General features: G+C 46.5%; 2 protein-coding genes across 2 annotated transcripts; one reads left to right on the forward strand and one right to left on the reverse strand.

Annotated features, from left to right (window-relative positions):
* The first annotated feature begins 2,422 nt into the window (after positions 1-2,422).
* ZNF771 (zinc finger protein 771) lies at positions 2,423-12,282 on the forward strand. The gene is made up of 3 exons (XM_079120823.1): positions 2,423-2,507; positions 2,868-3,017; positions 11,222-12,282. Exons 2-3 carry the CDS (start codon positions 2,877-2,879, stop codon positions 12,038-12,040), a joined length of 960 nt encoding a protein of 319 aa, XP_078976949.1. The 5' UTR covers positions 2,423-2,507; positions 2,868-2,876; the 3' UTR covers positions 12,041-12,282.
* Positions 12,283-15,119: 2,837 nt separating this feature from the next.
* On the reverse strand, positions 15,120-18,548 carry DCTPP1 (dCTP pyrophosphatase 1). Its single transcript, XM_079120828.1, has 3 exons — positions 18,371-18,548; positions 17,609-17,719; positions 15,120-15,661 (listed from the first exon to the last, which is right to left on the reverse strand). Exons 1-3 carry the CDS (start codon positions 18,469-18,471, stop codon positions 15,361-15,363), a joined length of 513 nt encoding a protein of 170 aa, XP_078976954.1. The 5' UTR covers positions 18,472-18,548; the 3' UTR covers positions 15,120-15,360.
* Positions 18,549-19,149: the final 601 nt, after the last annotated feature.

Below are 19,149 nucleotides of genomic sequence, written 5' to 3' on the forward strand. Positions count from 1 at the left end.
GACTATCGGTGCATAACTCAGTACTTGACTCAAACATGCCAAGTTTATGCTTTAAAGCCTCTGCAGTTCTGTCTCAAACAATCTTCTTCCAGATTTTCAAATGGTTAATCCTTTCTAATCGTTCCAGGTTTATCTCAAAAGTATTTCTTCAGAGATGCCACATTAAAGAAACCCTTCAACCACAGCCACTCCCTATTGGATCATCTTGCCCTTATTTTTTCATAAATTATCATATTTGCTTACTTGTTGACTTCTTTTTTTTTTTTTTTTTTTTTTTTTTTTTTTTTTTTTTTTTGGTGGTGCTAGGGTTGGACTCCAGGGCCTTACACATACTAAGTGAGTGATCTACCCACCAAGCTACACCCCCACCCCCCACTGTCACATGTTTACCATTTTTACACCTTTTTAAGTGCCATAGGCACCAGTATGTTTGTTTTATTCACTACTCCTAGACTGGTACCAGGCACATAATAGAACTCATTAAATACTTGAATAGAAAATGAGCACACCACTGCACATTGTGATGCAGGCCTGTAAATGCAGCGACTTGGGAGGCTGAGGCAGGATGGTAAGTTCAAGACCAGCTTCAGAAATTTAGCAAGGCCCTAAGCAACTTATTGAGACACTGTCTGAAAATAAATAAATAAATAAATGGGCTGGGGATGTGGCTCAGTGGTAAAGTGCATCTGGGTTCAATCCCCAGTACCAAAGAGAAAAAAGGAAAATGAACACAAAGTAGTTTAGGGGGAATCTTGCATGTGATATTTGGACATTTGCCCCCTTCTCTCAGCTCCCAGGAAGAACTGAAATTTGAGTAGATGTAATTCCAACATCCAAATTATGCCCTGGGTTCTGCAGATGGATGATCAGGTTTGAGTCCTGGCTCTGCCATGAATTTCCTTGGTGTAACTTCGTTCCCATGCAACAGAATAACAAGGTTGGACTTTGCTGCTTACCAGATGTAAGACTTTGAGCAAACTACTTAAGGCTGAGTCTTATCATTTGTCAAATGGAGCTATTGATCCCTACAGGACTATTGTAAAGAGACAACATTGTAAATGCTTACTGCATGCTATTTCTTCTTTTCTTCCATTCTGAATCTTAGTTGCCCCATTCATAAATCAGGAGAGTTAGGTACTAGGTTGTTCAAGAGAAGTGGGAAATTTCTATATGTAAAATTCCAACATTTTCTTTTCTTTTTTTACTGCTGCGGATTGAACCTAGGGCTTCAGTCATGCTAGGCAAATGCTCTAACACTGAGCTATGTCCCCATATCCCAACTTCTTAATATTGTAAATTAAAATTTGTAAAAGATCTCTCTTCTGATTTGAAACTAATTGTATTGGGATTGGACCCAGGGATCTTCTACCACTGAGCTACATCCTCACCCCTTTTAATCTTTTAAGACAGTGTCACACTAAGTTACCGAAGCTGGCCTTGAACTTGAGATCCTCCTGCCTCAGATTCCGAGTTGCTGGGATTATAGGCTGTGCCACCATGCTCACAAAACTAATTCTTAGAAGTCATTGGGCGCTATGGTATAGGCCTATAATCCTACTGGTTTGGAAGGTTGAAACAGGAGGATCCCAAGTTCAAGACCAGCCTCAGCAAATCAGAGAGGCCCTAGACAACTTACTGAGACCCTATCTCAAAAAATAAAAAGGGTTGGGATGTAGCTCAGTGGTAACTTGACCTCCTGGGTTCAATCCCCAGCCCCCCCCAAAAATGTAAAAATATCCTGAGAGCTTCTAATTTTCCACCTGAGCTACCAATTGTCAGGAATGCTATTACACCCCCACTGTATAACATAGGCAAATCAATTTACCTCCCAAAACTTCATTTAGCTCAGCTGTAAAGTGGGCCATGATCCTTGTGCTGATCAAAGGAAACCAAAAACGCTCAGCATAACGGAGCATAGTAGGCCCATCACTCAATAAACGGCAATGGTAACTTGCATGGTTGTTGATGCATGGTTGGGTAGTATGTATTCAAGGAGTAAGATCTCCATAGGCCAGGAGACAGGGAAGGAGATGCGGAGAAAGGAAAAACGGGCAAAGGAAAAAAAGAGGGAAGAGGTGAGGAGGCAACAGGGTCCGCCCTCCAGGCGGGGCGCCAGCGAGAGGCCCAGGCCGGGGCGGGAGCGCACGTGGCCTATTTCGGGCAGTGCAGATGCATTTGGCGTAGCGGAGACTAACGAGCCACGGGAGACCAGCCGTGAGGGTAGGTTGCGAAGACCCTGAACGCTGGGCTTGGGTGACTCCAGGTCCTTAACAGCTAGGAGGCGACGGACGGATCCGGGTCGGGGCTCGCTTCCCTCCCCTGGCGGTTTGGGCCGGATGCCTTGGTTCTCTGGGCTCCGCCCCTGGGGGCGGGTCCCTGAGTTCGGACCAATAAACCGCTGTTTCTGGGGCCCCGCCCCCGCCCCGCCCCCGGAGCCGCGGCCTCGCAGAGTGCCCAACCGCCCCGCGCCTAGGCCTGGGGCAGCGCGAGCGCCGAACCTCCCGCTGGTGAGTGCGCACCTCTCCCCAGGGTCTCCGCCCCATCCCGCCTCCAGCCCTTGCCCTAGCGCTCCAGGTCGCCGACCCAGGATCTGGGGAGTGACTCAGCGCGGGGAGGGTGGCGACTCGCGGGGGCTGGAGATTCGAACTGCTCTGGGCCTTGAATGCCGGGATGAGAGGGGTGAACGGGTGTCTCCGGGGCTGGTCCCTGGACAGTGCTGGATCGTGGGCCGGGCAGGGGTGAATGGGAGAGGGCCAGACTCGGAGACCAGGGCAGGGCGGGAGAAGCCACGGCTGCACCGCCTTGCCTGGGCCAGGGCCATGTTGGGGGGGCGGGTCCTGAGCCTCTGATCCAGCTCCCTGCCTCAGGACACCAAGATGCCTGGCGAACAGCAGGCAGAGGAGGAGGAGGAGGAAGAGATGCAGGAGGAGATGGTGCTGCTGGTGAAGGGTGAGGAGGAGGAGGGTGAGGAGAAGTATGAGGTGGTGAAACTCAAGATCCCCATGGACAACAAGGAGGTACGTGTCATACACACCCTGGGGCCCACTGCCCCCAAACCTAGTCCAGGCTCAACCTCCCCAGGCAGAAATCAGGGATCTTGCCCTACTCTCTCTTGAATCTTAGACCCAGAATCTCAGGGTTGTCCATCTGTCTGGTATCATACAGATATCCATCTAGCCCCTTGTGTGTGCCAGGCTCTATGCTGGGTGCTGGAGAGTAAACTCTACTGTAGGCTTCCCCTGGAGCTTGGTGTCTAGCAAGGTTAGACTGACAAGTAACCATGCAGTCACAATTCTGTGATGGGTGCAGGCATGAGGGGATGGTGAAGCCCAAAGGTGGGAACTTAATTCAGACTTGGGGTTGGGGAGGAAGTCAGGTTAGGCATAGTAACAGTAGCTAACTCTTGAATGTACTGTGTGCCAGACACAATTCCAAGCACCTCCGTTTGATGATATAGGTAGCATTTATTCCATTTTACAGGTGAGGCCTAGGACAGTTTGGCAACTTGCCAAAGTCTCAAAGTTAGAAAAAGGATGGTTTATCTGAGACCAGTATGAGGCTGAGCCCCCTACTAGGGGCTCAGAGGAGTGAGTGGGATTCTGAGCAACGAGGGCAGTTAATTCAGTCAAAAGGCATGAGTAGGTTGGTTGTTAGGCCACAAAGGGAGTCTTAGTTTTATCCTGAGGATATATGAAGATTTTAAGAACAACAGAGTGAACAGAGTTTCCCATTTAAGACCCTAACTGCCATCAGATGTTTCCACTTCCCAGAGGTGCACAGTACTCTGGCTACCCCTACTCCGAGTATCCTGAATCTGGCTGGAGGGCTTATGTACTGCTACTTTCAAGGCCCAGTTCTCAGGGAAAGGAAATTCTGCTGCCCCCTAGTGGTCATGGTGTATCCTAAAGGGAGGGGTACTGGCTCCTTAGGCCTTCTCCAGTTTAAATTACTATCTAGTTCTGTATTCTTCGGCCTTTCAGGCCCATCATCCTAGCTCAGCTTGCCTCCTCTTGCCCTATGGATCCCTGATCTCCTCCTTTGGCCTGTAAGTTAAGTACAGACTCCTGAACCTAGGGTGGATTTCCAACTCCATCACTTACCAGGTCATGTGACCTTGGACAAGTTTCTTAACTTTTTTAAACCTGTTTCCTTACTTGTAAAAGAAAAGTCATAGTAGCAACTACTTCTTGGCGTTATGAGGATTGAATGAATGAATATGTGTATAGAATTAAAACTGGCACATAATAAACATTATGTATATACTATTATTAATTAGTCCCCTCCCTGAAGTTCAGCATGTTGGGCTCAGTTGTCCTTTAGGAGATTTTCCAATTCATTTTTATCAAAGGACTTTCTGGGTGAACCCTGAGGACTGGGAATGAACAGAGAAACTAACATGGAGGCCTAGATGAACAGACAACCCTAGGCAGTAGGGAAAACTTTGCAGAGATAATGTTTGATGGGGGCCTTAAAGGCTTAGTGGGGAGTTTAACAAACGGAGAAGGAGGAAGGGCATTCCAGGAAGAGTAAACTTCAAAAGCAAAGCCTCAGAGGAGATGAGACTGAAAAGGTAGGTGGGACTAGAGCATAAAGGCCTTGAAATAAACCAGGCTAGTTACCTGGAGGTAATGTGTTAGGTTAAGCGATGCCATTGGAAGCCTTAAATCAGGGAAGGTACATGATTGGATTTTTCTATTCAGAAGAATCAGCTGCTATGGGAACACCAGGCCAGGTAAGGCTGGTGACTTGCTCTAAAGAAGGAATGGTGGTGAAGGGAGAAGGGGATATTTGGGAACCCCAACTAGTTTGACTGGAGCTGAGGGGTATAGGGAGGTTTTGGTGTGAAAGTCATGAAAGGTATGTTGGGCCAGATTGTAAGTGGTATCATATAGCAGTCCAATCCTAGTTCTACCTTTTACCAACTTTGCCTCAGCTTCTCATCTGTAAAATGGCATAATTACATAAGATCTTTGAATGTCAGTCTGAGAAGTCTCATGTGGGTAACTGGATTTGGAGGAGGAGGGTGGAATCAAGGATTACACATATCCCATGAACATTTAGCACTCTGCTCATAAGATAGCTCAGTTGTTTGCTGTGTGACCTCCCTGAATCTCATTTCTCTATAAACCAGTGATTTCAAAATTGCCTTCCAGGCTGAGCTTGGTGGTGGCACACATACCTGTAATCCCAGTGATTTAGGAGGCTGAAGCAGGAGGATTCCAAGTTCAAGGCCAACAGTCTGTTTCAAAATAAATAAAAAAGGACTAGGAGTGTAACTCAGTGGTTAAGTGCTTCTGGGTTCAATCCCTGGTACCAAAAAAAAAAAAAAAAAAAAAAAAAAAAGGCTTTCCAGTGTTCCAGTGCTGACGTCTATGACTCTATGACTCTTAGCTATCATTCACTCAGACCCATGACCAATCTCTGACCAGAACAGACCTTAATTATGCTGCACTCAGGGATTAGGACCTTAATTATGCTGCAGCCTTAGAAAGGACTAGAGTATTCTTTCTGCCTATCTAAATGCAATCTGTCTTTAAGGAGTAGAAAAGATTTTCTCAGGGCTCTTCACACATCCACACCTGTCTTGCCCTGGCCTGAACTCTGGAGTGGTTTTGTTTCCCTAGGATGAAGTCTCCCTTTTTAAGGCTGGCATTCAAAGCTCTTCACCATGTGATCTCATGTCATTCTGGCTTCTTCACTAACTTCAACACTCATCCCATGCGCAGCTTTAAACAGATATAACCCTTTCTCTCCTATGAGATTTTACCTATATCTCAGCCTGTAAAACCCTCTTCATCTTTTACCTGCTTTCTCTACAAGTAGTTCTTTTCTCTTCCAGATCAAATTGCTTAATTTATTTTTCCTTTTTTTTTTTTTGAGATGGGGTCACACATTATGTTGCCCAGGCTGGCCATCTGGCCTTGCTCACACTTATGATCCTCCTGTCTCAGCCTTCCAATAGCTGGGATTACAGGTGTGTACCTGACAGATTTTTTTTTTGTTTTTTTTTTTTGTTTGTTTGTTTTTTGTTTTTGCAGTACTGGAGATTGAACCCAGGGCCTTGTGCTTGCAAGACAAGCACTCTACCAACTGAGCTATCTCCCCAGCCCAGGTTGCTTAATTTTTAACATGCATACAAATTCACCTGGGGGATCTTGTCAAAATGATTTTTTTTTTTTTTTTTTTTTTTTGTAGTGCTGGGGACGTTTTGCATACTAGGCAGGTGCCCTAGCACGGAGCTACAATCCCAGCCTAAAATAAAGATTTTGATTCAGTAAATCTGGGTTGGGGCTTGAGCATTTCTAACAAGTTCCCAGTGATGCTGATGTAGCTGGTCTGTGGGCCATATTTCCTAAAACAAGGGACTAGAAGATAGGGATCGTTTTATACTTTGTTCCAAAAGAAGGAAGATTCTGACTACTAAAAGGGTCCAGGAGAGGGAGACAAGCTGTGTAGATGACCTCAAACGTTAGTAAGATTAGAATTACATCATGGTTTAGAGAATAGTGTTTTGGACCATGACAGACTTCTAGCTCAGATCCTGGTTCTTCTGTTTAATAACTCTGTGGCCTTGAGTGGTCCGTTACCTTCTGAGTCTTATTTCCTTAATTATGCAAGAGGGCTAAGATACCTAACCCAAAGAGTAGGGGTGTAGCTTGGTGGTAGATGGTTTGCCTAGAAGGCATAAGGCCTTGTGTTCCATCCCTACCACTGTTTAAAAAAAAAAAAGCTGGGTTTGGTGGTGCCTGTAAACCCAGCAGCTTGGGAGACTGAGACAGGATTGTGAGTTCAAAGCCAGCCTCGGAAAAAGTGAGGCAATGCTAAGCAACTCAGTGAGACCCTGTCTCTAAACAAAATACAAAATAGGGCTGGGTATGTGACTCAGTGCCTCTGAGTTCAATCCCTGGTCCACCCTGCCCCCCCCACCCCAAAAAAAGCATATCATACATAAAGTGCTTTAAAAAAAAAATGAGAACATGGGTAAGAAGCACTTATATAATTCCTGGCACATAGTGAGTGTTCAATAAATGGTAAGTTGTTAATATTAATTATTAATATGATTAATAATCAGAAAAGTAGTGACTAAGGAGGAAACTGGGATGTTTGCCCTGGTTAAAAAATATTTTAGGGGCAAGAATGTGGCTCAGTGGTAGAGTACTGACAGGTGTGAGGGAGGCTCTGGGTTCTATCCCAAGCACTGAAAAAAAAAATTTTTTTTTTTTTAAGCACTGAAGACAATCATTAATTTCAAATGTCTGGATTATTACATTATATTATATTGTATTTCCATGGTTCTGCTTATTACAGGGCAAATATTATTTATTTTAATTTTAAATACAATAGTTGTAGAATTTGAGACATGTAAAGACCTTTAATGATTGCCTAGTCTGGTATTTGCCAAGTTCCAGTCACATCCATGTCACATATATGTTGTACTCACATTATTTAGTAATGCTTTTTAAAAACAGATTCACAATATTTTGTGAAATAAATTTACCTTCATCTATTTTTTTTTTTTTTTTTTTTTGGTGCTGGGGATTGAACCCAGGGCCTTGTGCATGCGAGGCAAGCACTCTACCAACTGAGCTATATCCCCAGCCCCTACCTTCATCTAAACAATAATATTTATGAACTTGAATTTCATGTGCTCTATTATTTTCTAATGTTTATACAGAAAACACATAATGATTATAGTAAGATAAAAATTTGCCCATATACCACTTAGAATGCTCTTGCATCTTGTGTAGTGTGTGCCTTAAGTTGGGAAGTTTTTTTTGTTGTTGTTTTTTTTTTGTTTGTTTGTTTTGTTTTGTTTTTTGTGGTGCTGGGGATTTGATCCCAGGGTCTTGTGTTTGCGAGGTAAGCACTCTACCAACTGAGCTATATCCTCAGCCCAAGTTGGGAAGTTTTGATCTTGAGACACTGAGGCAGGGGAAGAGAGTGACTTACCCAGGTTCTTAATGAGCTAGATTCAGTCCCTTACCAAGATTCTTCTTCAAGCCAGGCATGGTGGCACAAGCTTATAATCCCAGTGGCTCAGGAGGCTGAGGCAGGAGAATCACAAGTTCAAAGTCAACCTCAACAACTTAGTGAGTCCCTAAGTAACTCAGTGAGACCCTGTCTCTAAATAAAATACAAAAAAGGGCTTGGGATGTGGCTCAGTGGTTAAGCACCCCTGGATTCATTCCCCAGTACCCCCCCACCAAAAAAAAAAAAAAAAAAAGATTCTTCTTCAGATGCCCAAAGCCTCTCCTCCTGAACTAAGACAACCAGGATGCTTGAATCAAGAATACAGTGAAGCCAGTATAAGAAAGTTCTCAGGCTGGCCAGAGTCACCTTAAAGAAGGGTGCCAAGGGCTGGGAATGTAGCTTGGTGACAGAGCACTTGTCTGTCATGCTCATGGTCCTGGGTTTGATCTCCAGTACAAAAATTTAAAAAAAAAAGGGGGGGGGGGAGGGGGGAAGGTGCCAAGGAAAAGAGGGCCAGAAAAAATGTAGATATCTACAATGAGAAAAGCTGCTTCCACCATGGCTGATGTGTTGAAATAAACCCAACAGACATAAAAACCAGAGCAAAATTGGAATGTGTGACCTTGTATTCAGACTGTGCCAGACCTGCTGTAGGGAGTTTCCTGATCTAAAGTATCAAGTTGTATTTTAACCTTGAATTTCTCTTGGGGAAAGCCATGGACTTGGAGTCCAGCCTCTGTCAGGTCTTGGCTGTGTGAATTCAGGGCAGAGTGTAGCCTCCTGGTGGAGAGTAAGCACTTCAGACTACCATTGGCCTGTGAATTTAGTTTCCCTGAGCCTCAGTGTTCTCTATAAGTCACACTTGACTTAAGGGGGTGACAGGAAAATTTAATACAATCATGTATATAAAGGACTGTTGTCAAACTTAACATTATGATGTTGATGACAGTAGTCCTCTCTTACTTTGGGGAATATATTACAAGCCACCCCTCAACCCCACCAAGGATGACTGAAACAGGGGCGGTACTGAACATCCTGTTTTTTCTGATACATACATGAAGTTTAAGTACCATAAGAGATTAACAACAATAATAAAATAGAATTATAACACTATATTGCCCGGAGTACCCTTGGCTGACTTTTTTTCCAGTTGATTTCAAAGCTGCTCTTTTTTGGGGGGAGTCGGGGCATTGGGGATTGAACTTGGGGGTACTTTACCACTGAGCTACATCCCCAGACCTGTTTTTGTTTTGATTTTTTAAAAATCTGAGACAGGGTCTTACTAAGTCTTGCAATCCTGCCTCAGCCTCCCAAGTTACTGGAATTACAGGCAAGTGCCACTGCCTGGCAAGGCTGTTCTCTTTTGACAAAGGATTTTGAAGGCCTTGAAGATGCCCTTTTGCAGCTTTAGAGAGAGAAGTCCCCACTATTCTCTTGCTATCACTTAGCCTCTCCTAATCTGTATCTTTATCTTTAAAATGGGAATAGTGATTGATCGATTACAGGAGAAGCTAACTAGGTATTTTCATTGATCAAGTGGTGATGAGGATTGAACCCAGCAGTGTTCTACTTGGTTACATCCCCAACCCTTTATATTTTTTATTTTGTGATGGGGTCTTGCTATGTTGCCAGACTGGCCTTGATTTTGCAGCCCTCCTGCCTCAGCCTCCAGAATAGCTGGGATGACAGGTGTGTACCACCACACTTGGTCAATTCCTTTTTTTTTTTTTTTTGGTGCTGGGAATCGAACTCAGGGCCTCGTGCTTGCAAGGCAAGCACTCTACCAACTGAGCTATCACCCCAGCCCCAAGCCTTTTCTTTTCTAAAAAGGGAGCAATATGCCCTCAATCTTATTCTCTACTCTGTTAGTACAAAATGTTTTCCCTTCACCTGCCTTTTACAAAGTATTCTTTCTGCTTTGATTTTATCTTTAGAGGCTCAGACTTCATGAAACTGGCTCATTTTCTATTTTTTTTTCCACTTAGGACTCAAAATAGCATTATTATTATTATTTTTTTTTTTTTAACTTTTTCATCACAGCTTAAAAAAAAAAGATAGGTGTTTGCTCTTAAAAGTTTGTTACAGAGCGAGGACCTGGTCCTGGCCCAGCTGCCAAGATGTCACTCTCCTGGCTTGCCTCCTTCTCAGCTTCTGGTTGCTCCTCCATCTTTTTGTCTCTGCCCATTCTCTGGGTGATCTCCCTTCAGTCTTAATGCTTTAAAAACCATCTGTAGGTGGACAGCTTTTCAATTAACATCTTCAGCCCAGGCCTTGCTCCTGAGCTCCAGATGTGTCAAGAATTCTCCATACAGCCCAAAACAGATTTCACCACCCAATTTGCTCTTTCCAGCATGTTCACCTCTGTAAATGGCCACTCCATCTTTGCAGTCTGTAGGCCCCAAAACCTTTAAGTCGTTTTGATTCCTCTTCCTTTACATTAATACGTACAAGGTGAACGCTCTACCGCTGAGCTACAACCCCAGCCCATGAGAGAACCTTTTAAAATGTGTGATCAGGCCACTTCCCTTGGCGCGTCTGCTCTAGTGGTTTCCCACTCATTTATATTAAATATTAAAAACCAAAGTCCTAACTAGGCCTAGGGCCCTAAGCTAAGAGGTCCCCTTACCAGCCCCCCCCCCCCCAATTGATTTCGGGGCACTCTGCCATTGAACTACATCCCTGCCCATTTTTGTGGCTGAATTGCCATGGACAGGTTCCCAGCGAGGTGCCAGTGCCAGCGCCAGAATTAAATAAAAATAAGGCATTAAAAAAAAAATCCCCTCTCAAGAAGAATAAGGATTGGAAGGATGTTGCAAATTTAAATAGATGTCGACACCTTATGGAGTGACTTGGGAGGTAGAGGTTGGATGTTTGCAAGTTCAAGGCCTGTCCATGGCAATTCAGCCACAAAAATGGGCAGGGATGTAGTTCAATGGCAGAGTGCCCCGAAATCAATTTTATTTAATTCTGAATGCCCAGTGCTTAGAACAGAGTCTAGTACATTGCATGTACCCAATGAATATTTGCTAAGTTAATAAAAAATAACTAGAATACCACTGGGCATTGTAAAATGTGAGTTATATGTACTATCTCGTTTAAGGCACACAACCATAGTCTGAGGCAAGCACTGTTGCATTTTCTATGACACAGATGGGGAACTGAGGCTGAGAGAGGTTATAATGTGTGGAGACCAGATCTCTGGCTCAGAGGTCTACTCGTCAGGGCTGATACGTATTCCCTCTCCCTGCAGGTTCCCAGCGAGGTGCCAGTGCCAGCGCCATCGGCCGATCCGGCGCGCCCCCACGCGTGCCCGGATTGCGGCCGCGCCTTTGCGCGCCGCTCCACGCTGGCCAAGCACGCACGCACGCACACGGGCGAGCGGCCCTTTGCGTGCACCGAGTGCGGCCGGCGCTTCTCGCAGAAGTCAGCGCTGACCAAACATGGCCGCACTCACACAGGCGAGCGGCCTTACGAGTGCCCGGAGTGCGACAAGCGTTTCTCTGCTGCCTCGAACCTGCGGCAGCACCGACGGCGTCATACTGGCGAGAAGCCGTACGCATGCGCACACTGCGGCCGTCGTTTCGCGCAGAGTTCCAACTACGCACAGCATCTGCGCGTGCACACGGGCGAGAAGCCGTACGCGTGCCCGGACTGCGGACGAGCCTTTGGCGGAAGTTCGTGCCTGGCACGCCACCGACGCACGCACACAGGCGAGCGGCCTTACGCATGCGCCGACTGCGGCACGCGCTTTGCGCAGAGTTCGGCACTGGCCAAGCACCGGCGCGTGCACACTGGCGAGAAGCCGCACCGCTGTGCAGTGTGCGGACGGCGCTTCGGCCATCGCTCCAACCTGGCAGAGCATGCGCGCACGCACACAGGCGAGCGGCCCTATCCGTGCACAGAGTGCGGTCGCCGCTTCCGCCTCAGCTCGCATTTTATCCGCCACCGTCGGGCGCACATGCGGCGCCGCCTGTATATCTGCGCCGGCTGTGGCCGGGACTTCAAGCTACCCGCAGGCGCCACCGCCGCCAATGCCACCGAGCGCTGCCCAGAGTGCGAGGGCAGCTGAGCCAGCGTGGAGTTGAAAGCTTCAGACTGGGGAGGAGCACTTTGGGATTTAAACCTGGCTTCATTAACCAGAATGGCTCCTCCCCAGCACCTGGGTCTGGGAAAGGGTGGGTTGGCAGCCCTAGCCATTCTGGGTCTGGGAGACAGGGGAAAGTGCCCTACCAGGGTCCCTGAAAATGGTGCCCACCTCCCCCTCACTACATTCCCTTGGCCCGTGTTAGTGAATAAAGTATTATATCTTCACTCCACCCGTGCCTGTGAGTGGGGTTGGAGTGTTCTTCAGTCTTGGTTGTCATGGGGCTAACGGGACTGTAAGGCTTAAGATGCTTACCGGAATTGGGCTGGGGTGGCCATCATCCTACACTTGGTCTTTGGTTGTCATGTTCTCATAAACTCAGATCTTAAAGGACACATGGAGCAAGTTCCAGACAGATAGTATTGGATTCTGCAGAGCTTTGGTAAACAAGGAAAGACCTTGTCATATGGGGTGGGAGAAAAAGTACAGCATTTACAATTTTTAGTGTTTCATGATGTGTGTTAGTTCACTTCCACCATTAAAAACATCCTTGTTTCCATTTTTGCAGATGTAGACAGCAAATGGCAGAGCAGGGACAAGTCAACAGGCAGTTGTGGTTCAGTGTCAACTGGAAGTATGATGAAGTTAGGAGAGGTTCTTAGAAGTAATGTTTAAGCTGGGTCTTGAAGATCAGGAAAAAATTAGGATTGGGGAACATGGAGAGAGCCCCTAAAACTGCATGCCAGGTTCATTATAGCTTGCAAACATCCCCTGGGTTGGAATGTGGGGACAAAAGTAAGAGGGTTGGCAGGAGAGGGAGGGATCACGAGGGACCTTGGAAATCAGATTAAAGGATCTAAGGCAGCAAAGAGGCCTGGAGGGGTCAGAAAAGAATGAAATTAACATTCCTGAAGAGTCGTAAATTCAGGGCTAGGTGCATGGCTCAGTGGTGGAACACTGGCCTAGCATGCATGAAGCCCTGGGTTTGATCCCCAGCACAAAACAAACCCCCAAACAAAGAGCTAGAACTCATAGGACAGAGTGATCCTAGGATTGAGGGAAAGGAGAGATGAGACTTATTAGCTTGGGTGACTACATGGCAGTGTCCCTGAGAGGGGACCTTGGGATGAAAGGCAGGGTAGAAGCTGGAGTGGGGACAGTCCTTACACCCTAATCTGGACATGTTGAGTATGAAGTTAATGTGGTAGGGTCCGGAAGTTCATTGAAAATAGACATCAGGTTAGGCGACCTTGACACCATGTCCTCCACCAGAAAAGAATCTGGAAGAAAACTGGAAGCTTTCTCTGGGAAATCAAGAGGTGAAAAGTTGCTGGGTGCAGTGGTGTATACCTGTAAACCCAGCAACTGGGGAGGCTGAGGCAGGAGGACCACAAGATCAAAGCTAGCCTCAGTAAACACGAGGCAACTCTGAGACCCTGTCTCTAAAGAAAATACAAAATAGTGATGTGGCTCAGTGGTCACCTGTGCCTGAGTTCGATCCCTAGTACCAAAAAAAATAAAAACTAATAAATGAAAAGTTTTATGAAGGAGGGAGTAGTCAGCTGCCAGATGAAACTGTGATACTAAGTGCATTCGTCTTTTGTGCACATAGCCTACAACGGGTTAGGTATAAATGGGAGAATTAAGTAGTATAGATAACTCTGTAAGATCTGTTGTTCAAAGCTACAGGAAAAGTAGCTGGAGGTTTGATGGTTTAGTTTTGTCAAAAGGGAAGATTCAAATATGCTTTATGTACTGTTGGGAAGGGCTAATGAAGAAATTAGCTGGGTGAAATGGGGGGCACAAATTGTTTCAGCTACTCAAAAGGCTGAGGCAGGAGGACTTGAGCCCAGGAGTTTAAGGTCAACTTGGGCAATATAATGAGGCCCCCATTTCTTTAAAAAAAAAAAAAAAAAAAAAAAAAGACAACAGCTGGGCACTGTGGCACATGCTTGTAATCCCAGCAATTTGGGAGGCTGGGCAAGATCACAAGTTCAAGCCCATCATGGACAACTTGGTGAGACTGTCTCAAAATAACAAAGGGGCTGGAGATGTAGCTCAGTGGAAAAGAGCTCCTGAGTTCAACCCCCAGCACCTCCACCAAAAAAAAATGTTGATTACATATATAGAGGGGAAGGTGATAACTAATAAAGAAGAGAATAAAACTGGAGACTATTAATAAGATTCCTGTTCACTGGAATGGAACAGGAAAGGTGAACTCGGGGACATAAAGCTGAAGCAGGTCCAATCTGATGGATTGTTTTGCCTGGGAAGGAGTCACTAGATAAGAGGATGGGAGAGTGAGGCCTTAGAGTGGAATGCCTCAGTTTACTGATGTGGCAACAGGATGAGAGGGATAGCAAGTCGGTAACCACTGTTAATCCTCAGTTTTGTTTTGTTGTGGCAGTATTGGGGGTTGAACCCAGGGCCCTGCACATGCCAGGCAAGCACTATAACACACAAGTATAACACCAGTCACAAAAGGTAGTTAAAGGTCCTTTTCTTTGTATTACCCTGCTCTGTGAGGGAGGTAGGCCATAGGAAGCACAAAGGAAAGTGATGTGCCCAAGGTTACACAATGGATAAATCATACATACTTAACAATGTCATTTACTTGGAAAAGAACAAGAAATTGACCTAATTGATACCTGGTCTTCAATTTTAAGAAGGAGCCTGAGAGAAGAGGAAGTTCCCTCCTCTTCTACATCAGAGACCTGGTCCTCTTTGTGTCCCTGATTTCATGCTCAGAATCCCTGAAAGCTTTGAGTTGAAAAGGCAAAAGAGAACTACACATTAACAGTTATTTAAACTATGTGCCAGGCTATAATTTTTTCATTTTACAGAAGATAAAAGTAAAAGATGAAGTAAAATTATGAATATCATCTAGCCTATAAGTCTCTGAACATGAACTATAACCAACACTGTACAGCCTCCAGTCTCCTCTACAGGTCCAGAAGGGGGAAGAGATTTGCATGAAATTCACTGGGAATTTGCTGGGAGCTGGACCTCTGCCCTGTAGATAGGAGGTAGAGAACTGCGGGGATTGGGCTCACAGGCACTCCTGATGCCCCTCTGCAGTGCTGCTGATAGCCTCACTGGCCACTTCAGAAAAATCTAGAAGTTGTTGCTCAAACCGTTTAATTGGGAGAGAAAACACCAGAAGGCTATCTTCTGGAGGCTCTTGGGCCTCAAAAACTGGGCAATGGGTCCCTCAGGCCCATGACTATTAGGAAAGAACCAGAATAAGTTCTGTACCCAGGTCACCCTCTGCTTTTCAGTGAGTTGCAGGTTCTGATCCCACATTTCTATGTTGAGGTCTGGCTTGTGGACTCATGGGTGAGGTCTGTAGGCCCCATAGTCTGGTCTTCAGAGATGGCCCCATGGGGCAAGTCTGTATACTTGCGGGCTGAGCCACGTGACAGATGAACTGGGTAACGTCGTCGGTTGGTATCCATTTTCAAGAGCACTGCTTGGGGCAGATCCACATGGCAGCGGGCTGCTAATGCCACCAGATAGATAAGGACATCACTAAGCTCCTCTTGAAGGGCTGCCCGTTCCCTCAGGGGCCAGGCTTTGGGGCCAGGCTCTGCGTCAGACTTCCATTGACTGGAAGCAAAACACAAAACAATTATACATAGCTGCTAGCTAAGACAACGGGTTCTACCTCCCTTAGAAGTACCTTCAGTCCCTGCCACAATGAACACCCATCTCCCAGAAAGTTCCTCCAAGATGGGGAGAGATCCCAATAGATAACAGGCAGACCTGTCTCTGTCTGAGCCAAGAAGTGATCAAGAGATCACTTTGTGATCCAAAGTTCTGGGCCCAATTCTACTTTTCTCCAGGCCTAGCCACTGTCACTCCAGGCCAAACCTTAGTCATGGATCACCAAAGAAATTTTATTCACCTCTCTGCAAACTCATCTATTTTTCATCCACTGCACCCTTTCATTCCCCACCCAAAGCCACTGTGACGTTTTCTGTCTTGCAAACAGACCAACTGTCATAGCGTCTTTCCACTTATTGCTCCCTCTGCCTTGACTGCTTTGCCACCTGTTCTCTCTAGGTTTTTCCCACTGCTGGCTCCTTCCTGTTATTCAGGACTCAGTTCAAATGTCAACACTTCAAAGAGCATTCCCTGTTACTTTCTCTCTCATCACCTTGTTATTCCTCATAAAACTTATCACAATTCCATCTGGGTGCAGTGGCACACTCCTGTAATCCCAGCAACTTGAGAGGCTAAGGCAGGGGGATCCCAAGTTCAATATCAGCCTCAGCAACTAGCGAGGCTCTAAGCAACTTAGTGAGACCCTGTCTCAAAATAAAAAATAAAAAGGACTGGGGATGTAGCTCAGGTAAAGTGCCTCTGGGTTCAATTCCCAAAATGAAAACAAAAATCACAATTCCAGATCTTTTAAAATTAGTTTACTTACTTATTGTCAGTCTTTCTTCTTCCATTGTGAAGTGCGTCTGCCTTGTTCAAAGCCATATGTCTTGATTCTTTTTTTTAGGAGTGCTTAATCATTGAGCCAAATTCCCAGTCTTTATTCATTCTTTGAGACAGGGGTTTGCTAAATTGCTGAAGATAGCTTTGAACTTGTGATTCTCCTGCCTCAGCCTCCCAAGGTGCTGGGATGACACGTGTGTATCACGGTGCCTGGCTCATGTCTGTCTTGATTCTAAATTGGCTGATACTAATTAATCTGTAATGAATGAATGGCCTGCCCTCACTCCTTGCCCTCATTTCTTCTAGGCATCACCACCTGTTGCTTGGTTTTCAGCCTCCCCACTAGTCTTCCTGTCCCATTCTCTCAGTGATTCAATCCATCCTGCAGGTACAGTGATCTTTCTACCACTCAAATGTGGTCAGGGGACTGGGGTTGTGGCTCAGTAGTAGAGCAGGTGCCTAGCATGTGTGAGGCACTGGGTTTGAGTCTCAGCACCGCATATAAATATATAAATAAGTGAATAAAATAAAGGTCCATCAACAACTTAAAAAAAAAAAAAAGGTGGTCAGGTCTTCTGTCCAAACTCCATCACTCTCAAGCCCCAATCCTATCTTTCTGGATTCATCTCCCATCCTTCTTTCCCACAGCTCTATCACTCACCCTCTGGATAACTACCAAATGGCTGTGTGCCAGGCAAATGGGACACACCAGAGAACAAAATAGATACAAAATCCCTGATCTTTCCTGGGAAAATGATACTGAAGGCGGATGAGATTCTCTTTGAATTTAACTTGCCCTTTCTTTGCAAACTCCTGTCTTGGAGATACTATAATCATGTATTCTACAAAAACCTTGTTTTCAGCCCCAGAGACAAATGTAAAGGGTTGTTGCCACCACACCTTCTTAGATTTGGGTCTGTCTTGCTGTTTTCACACTTTATTTCCCAGGAGATTGGGTGCTCCCAGAGGGTTGTTACTCGGGAGTCACCCCAGCACCAGACACAGAGACCAGCAGTGAGGAGGGAAACGGAATCCATGAATGTTTGAGGATCAAATAACTGCTCCCCTCCCCCACAGCACAGATTCTTCCAAAGCTTCCCATCTACTCACAAGAGTTCTGCCAGCTCTCCAACTTCCCCGACCAAGGCCAGGAGGAGGTTCCGAGGCTGGTGGAACTGGTCCCAGTCCCGCTCTGCAGCAAACTCTGCATGGAGACGCCGGCTGGAATAAGATAAAGGAGTAGAAGCCCAAGTCCCAGGGTTAGTGTTTGGGGGAGGAGATGCAGGGCCCAGGCAGGTACCTCAGTGATACGTAAAGGGGGATTGGAACCAGGGATTCTACAACTAAATCCGTGGATGGTCTTGAATAAGTAATTTCCTCTTTATGAGACTTGGTTTCCTCATCTGGAATTCGGCGCGCCCCTGCATGGACTTTAACCTCTAGCCGAACATAACAATACTTTATTATTCCATCTCCTGCTAATTCTGAAATTTCCTCCCCTTGGAAATGTCCCTATATCTACACATCTAAGTCCTGCTTATTTTACAGAATACTGTTCTACACCACTTTCCCTAAGAAACCTTTCTTGATTTCCTCCAGCAATAATTAATGTTGCCTACCTCTCAGCACTTCATCTCCCCCTGTTGTATCACCCACTCCGGAAGGACGGAGGCAGTATCAGACTTCCCGGGCTGGGCTGAAGGAGGATACTCACATTATTCACCGGGCACCACCCATTTTGCTTGAGAGGTTTAGAGGCTCACCAGGGTCAGCCAGCACTGCTGCTAGTCTTTTTTTCCCCACCACGTGGGGGAACCCACCCCAGAGGAAGGGGTCGCTCTCTCCACCCCAGGCTGGTCAAGGATTGCTTACATGTCCTCCAGCGTGGGTTCCGGGCTGAAGCTGAACGTGCCGGCGGCGGCAGCACCCTTTCCCCTAGCGTCCCCCTGCATATCACCTCCGGGACTAGACATGCTGCGTAACCCGCTACAGCCGGCACCGCACGGATCTCCGCGCCACGCTTGGAGCCCGCCTGGGCCCCTGACCAATCACGAGCGAGCTCGATTGCTTCACGGAGGCGTGCCGGAGGAAAAACCAATCACCTATGTGGAGTTTGCTGCAGCCCGCCCCTTACCAGGGCTGGACCAATCTGAGGGAGCTTCAAGTCTGCACTCCTTTGCTTCGGCCCGCGGATTCTTCCGCTTAGGAAGGCCGCTGTACCAATTTGATCTGGCGGACACGGCGGAGCAGGCGGACCTGGAGGACCTGGAAGGGCAGGCGGAGTAGGTGGACGCGGCGCACGCGCCATCACTCCTTTGTGGGCGTCAGGTGGCGCCAACGCGAAATGGCAGGTTGGGAGGCGGAGGGTACCTTCGGCGGGAAATTCCGTAAATGAACGTTCCCTACGCCTACATTAAATTCTTCAGAGTTTAGGAACTCTGAAGACCATTTAGACCAGCCTCCACACTATTTGGATGAGATCGAAGGGAAAGAACAGAACAGAGTCGGACAGGACCACGACCCAGGTCTGTGTCCCACTTGGGCTCCCAGCCCAGGTTGATTGCTGTGGTTAAAAGGAATTAACCCCTGAAAGGAACAAGTCTGCAGTCATTTCTTCCCTGATCCTACCCACCCCCCACACCATTTTACAA

Source organism: Sciurus vulgaris (assembly GCF_902686455.1).
Source record: "Sciurus vulgaris genome assembly, chromosome: 18".
Taxonomy (NCBI): Eukaryota; Metazoa; Chordata; class Mammalia; order Rodentia; family Sciuridae; genus Sciurus; species Sciurus vulgaris.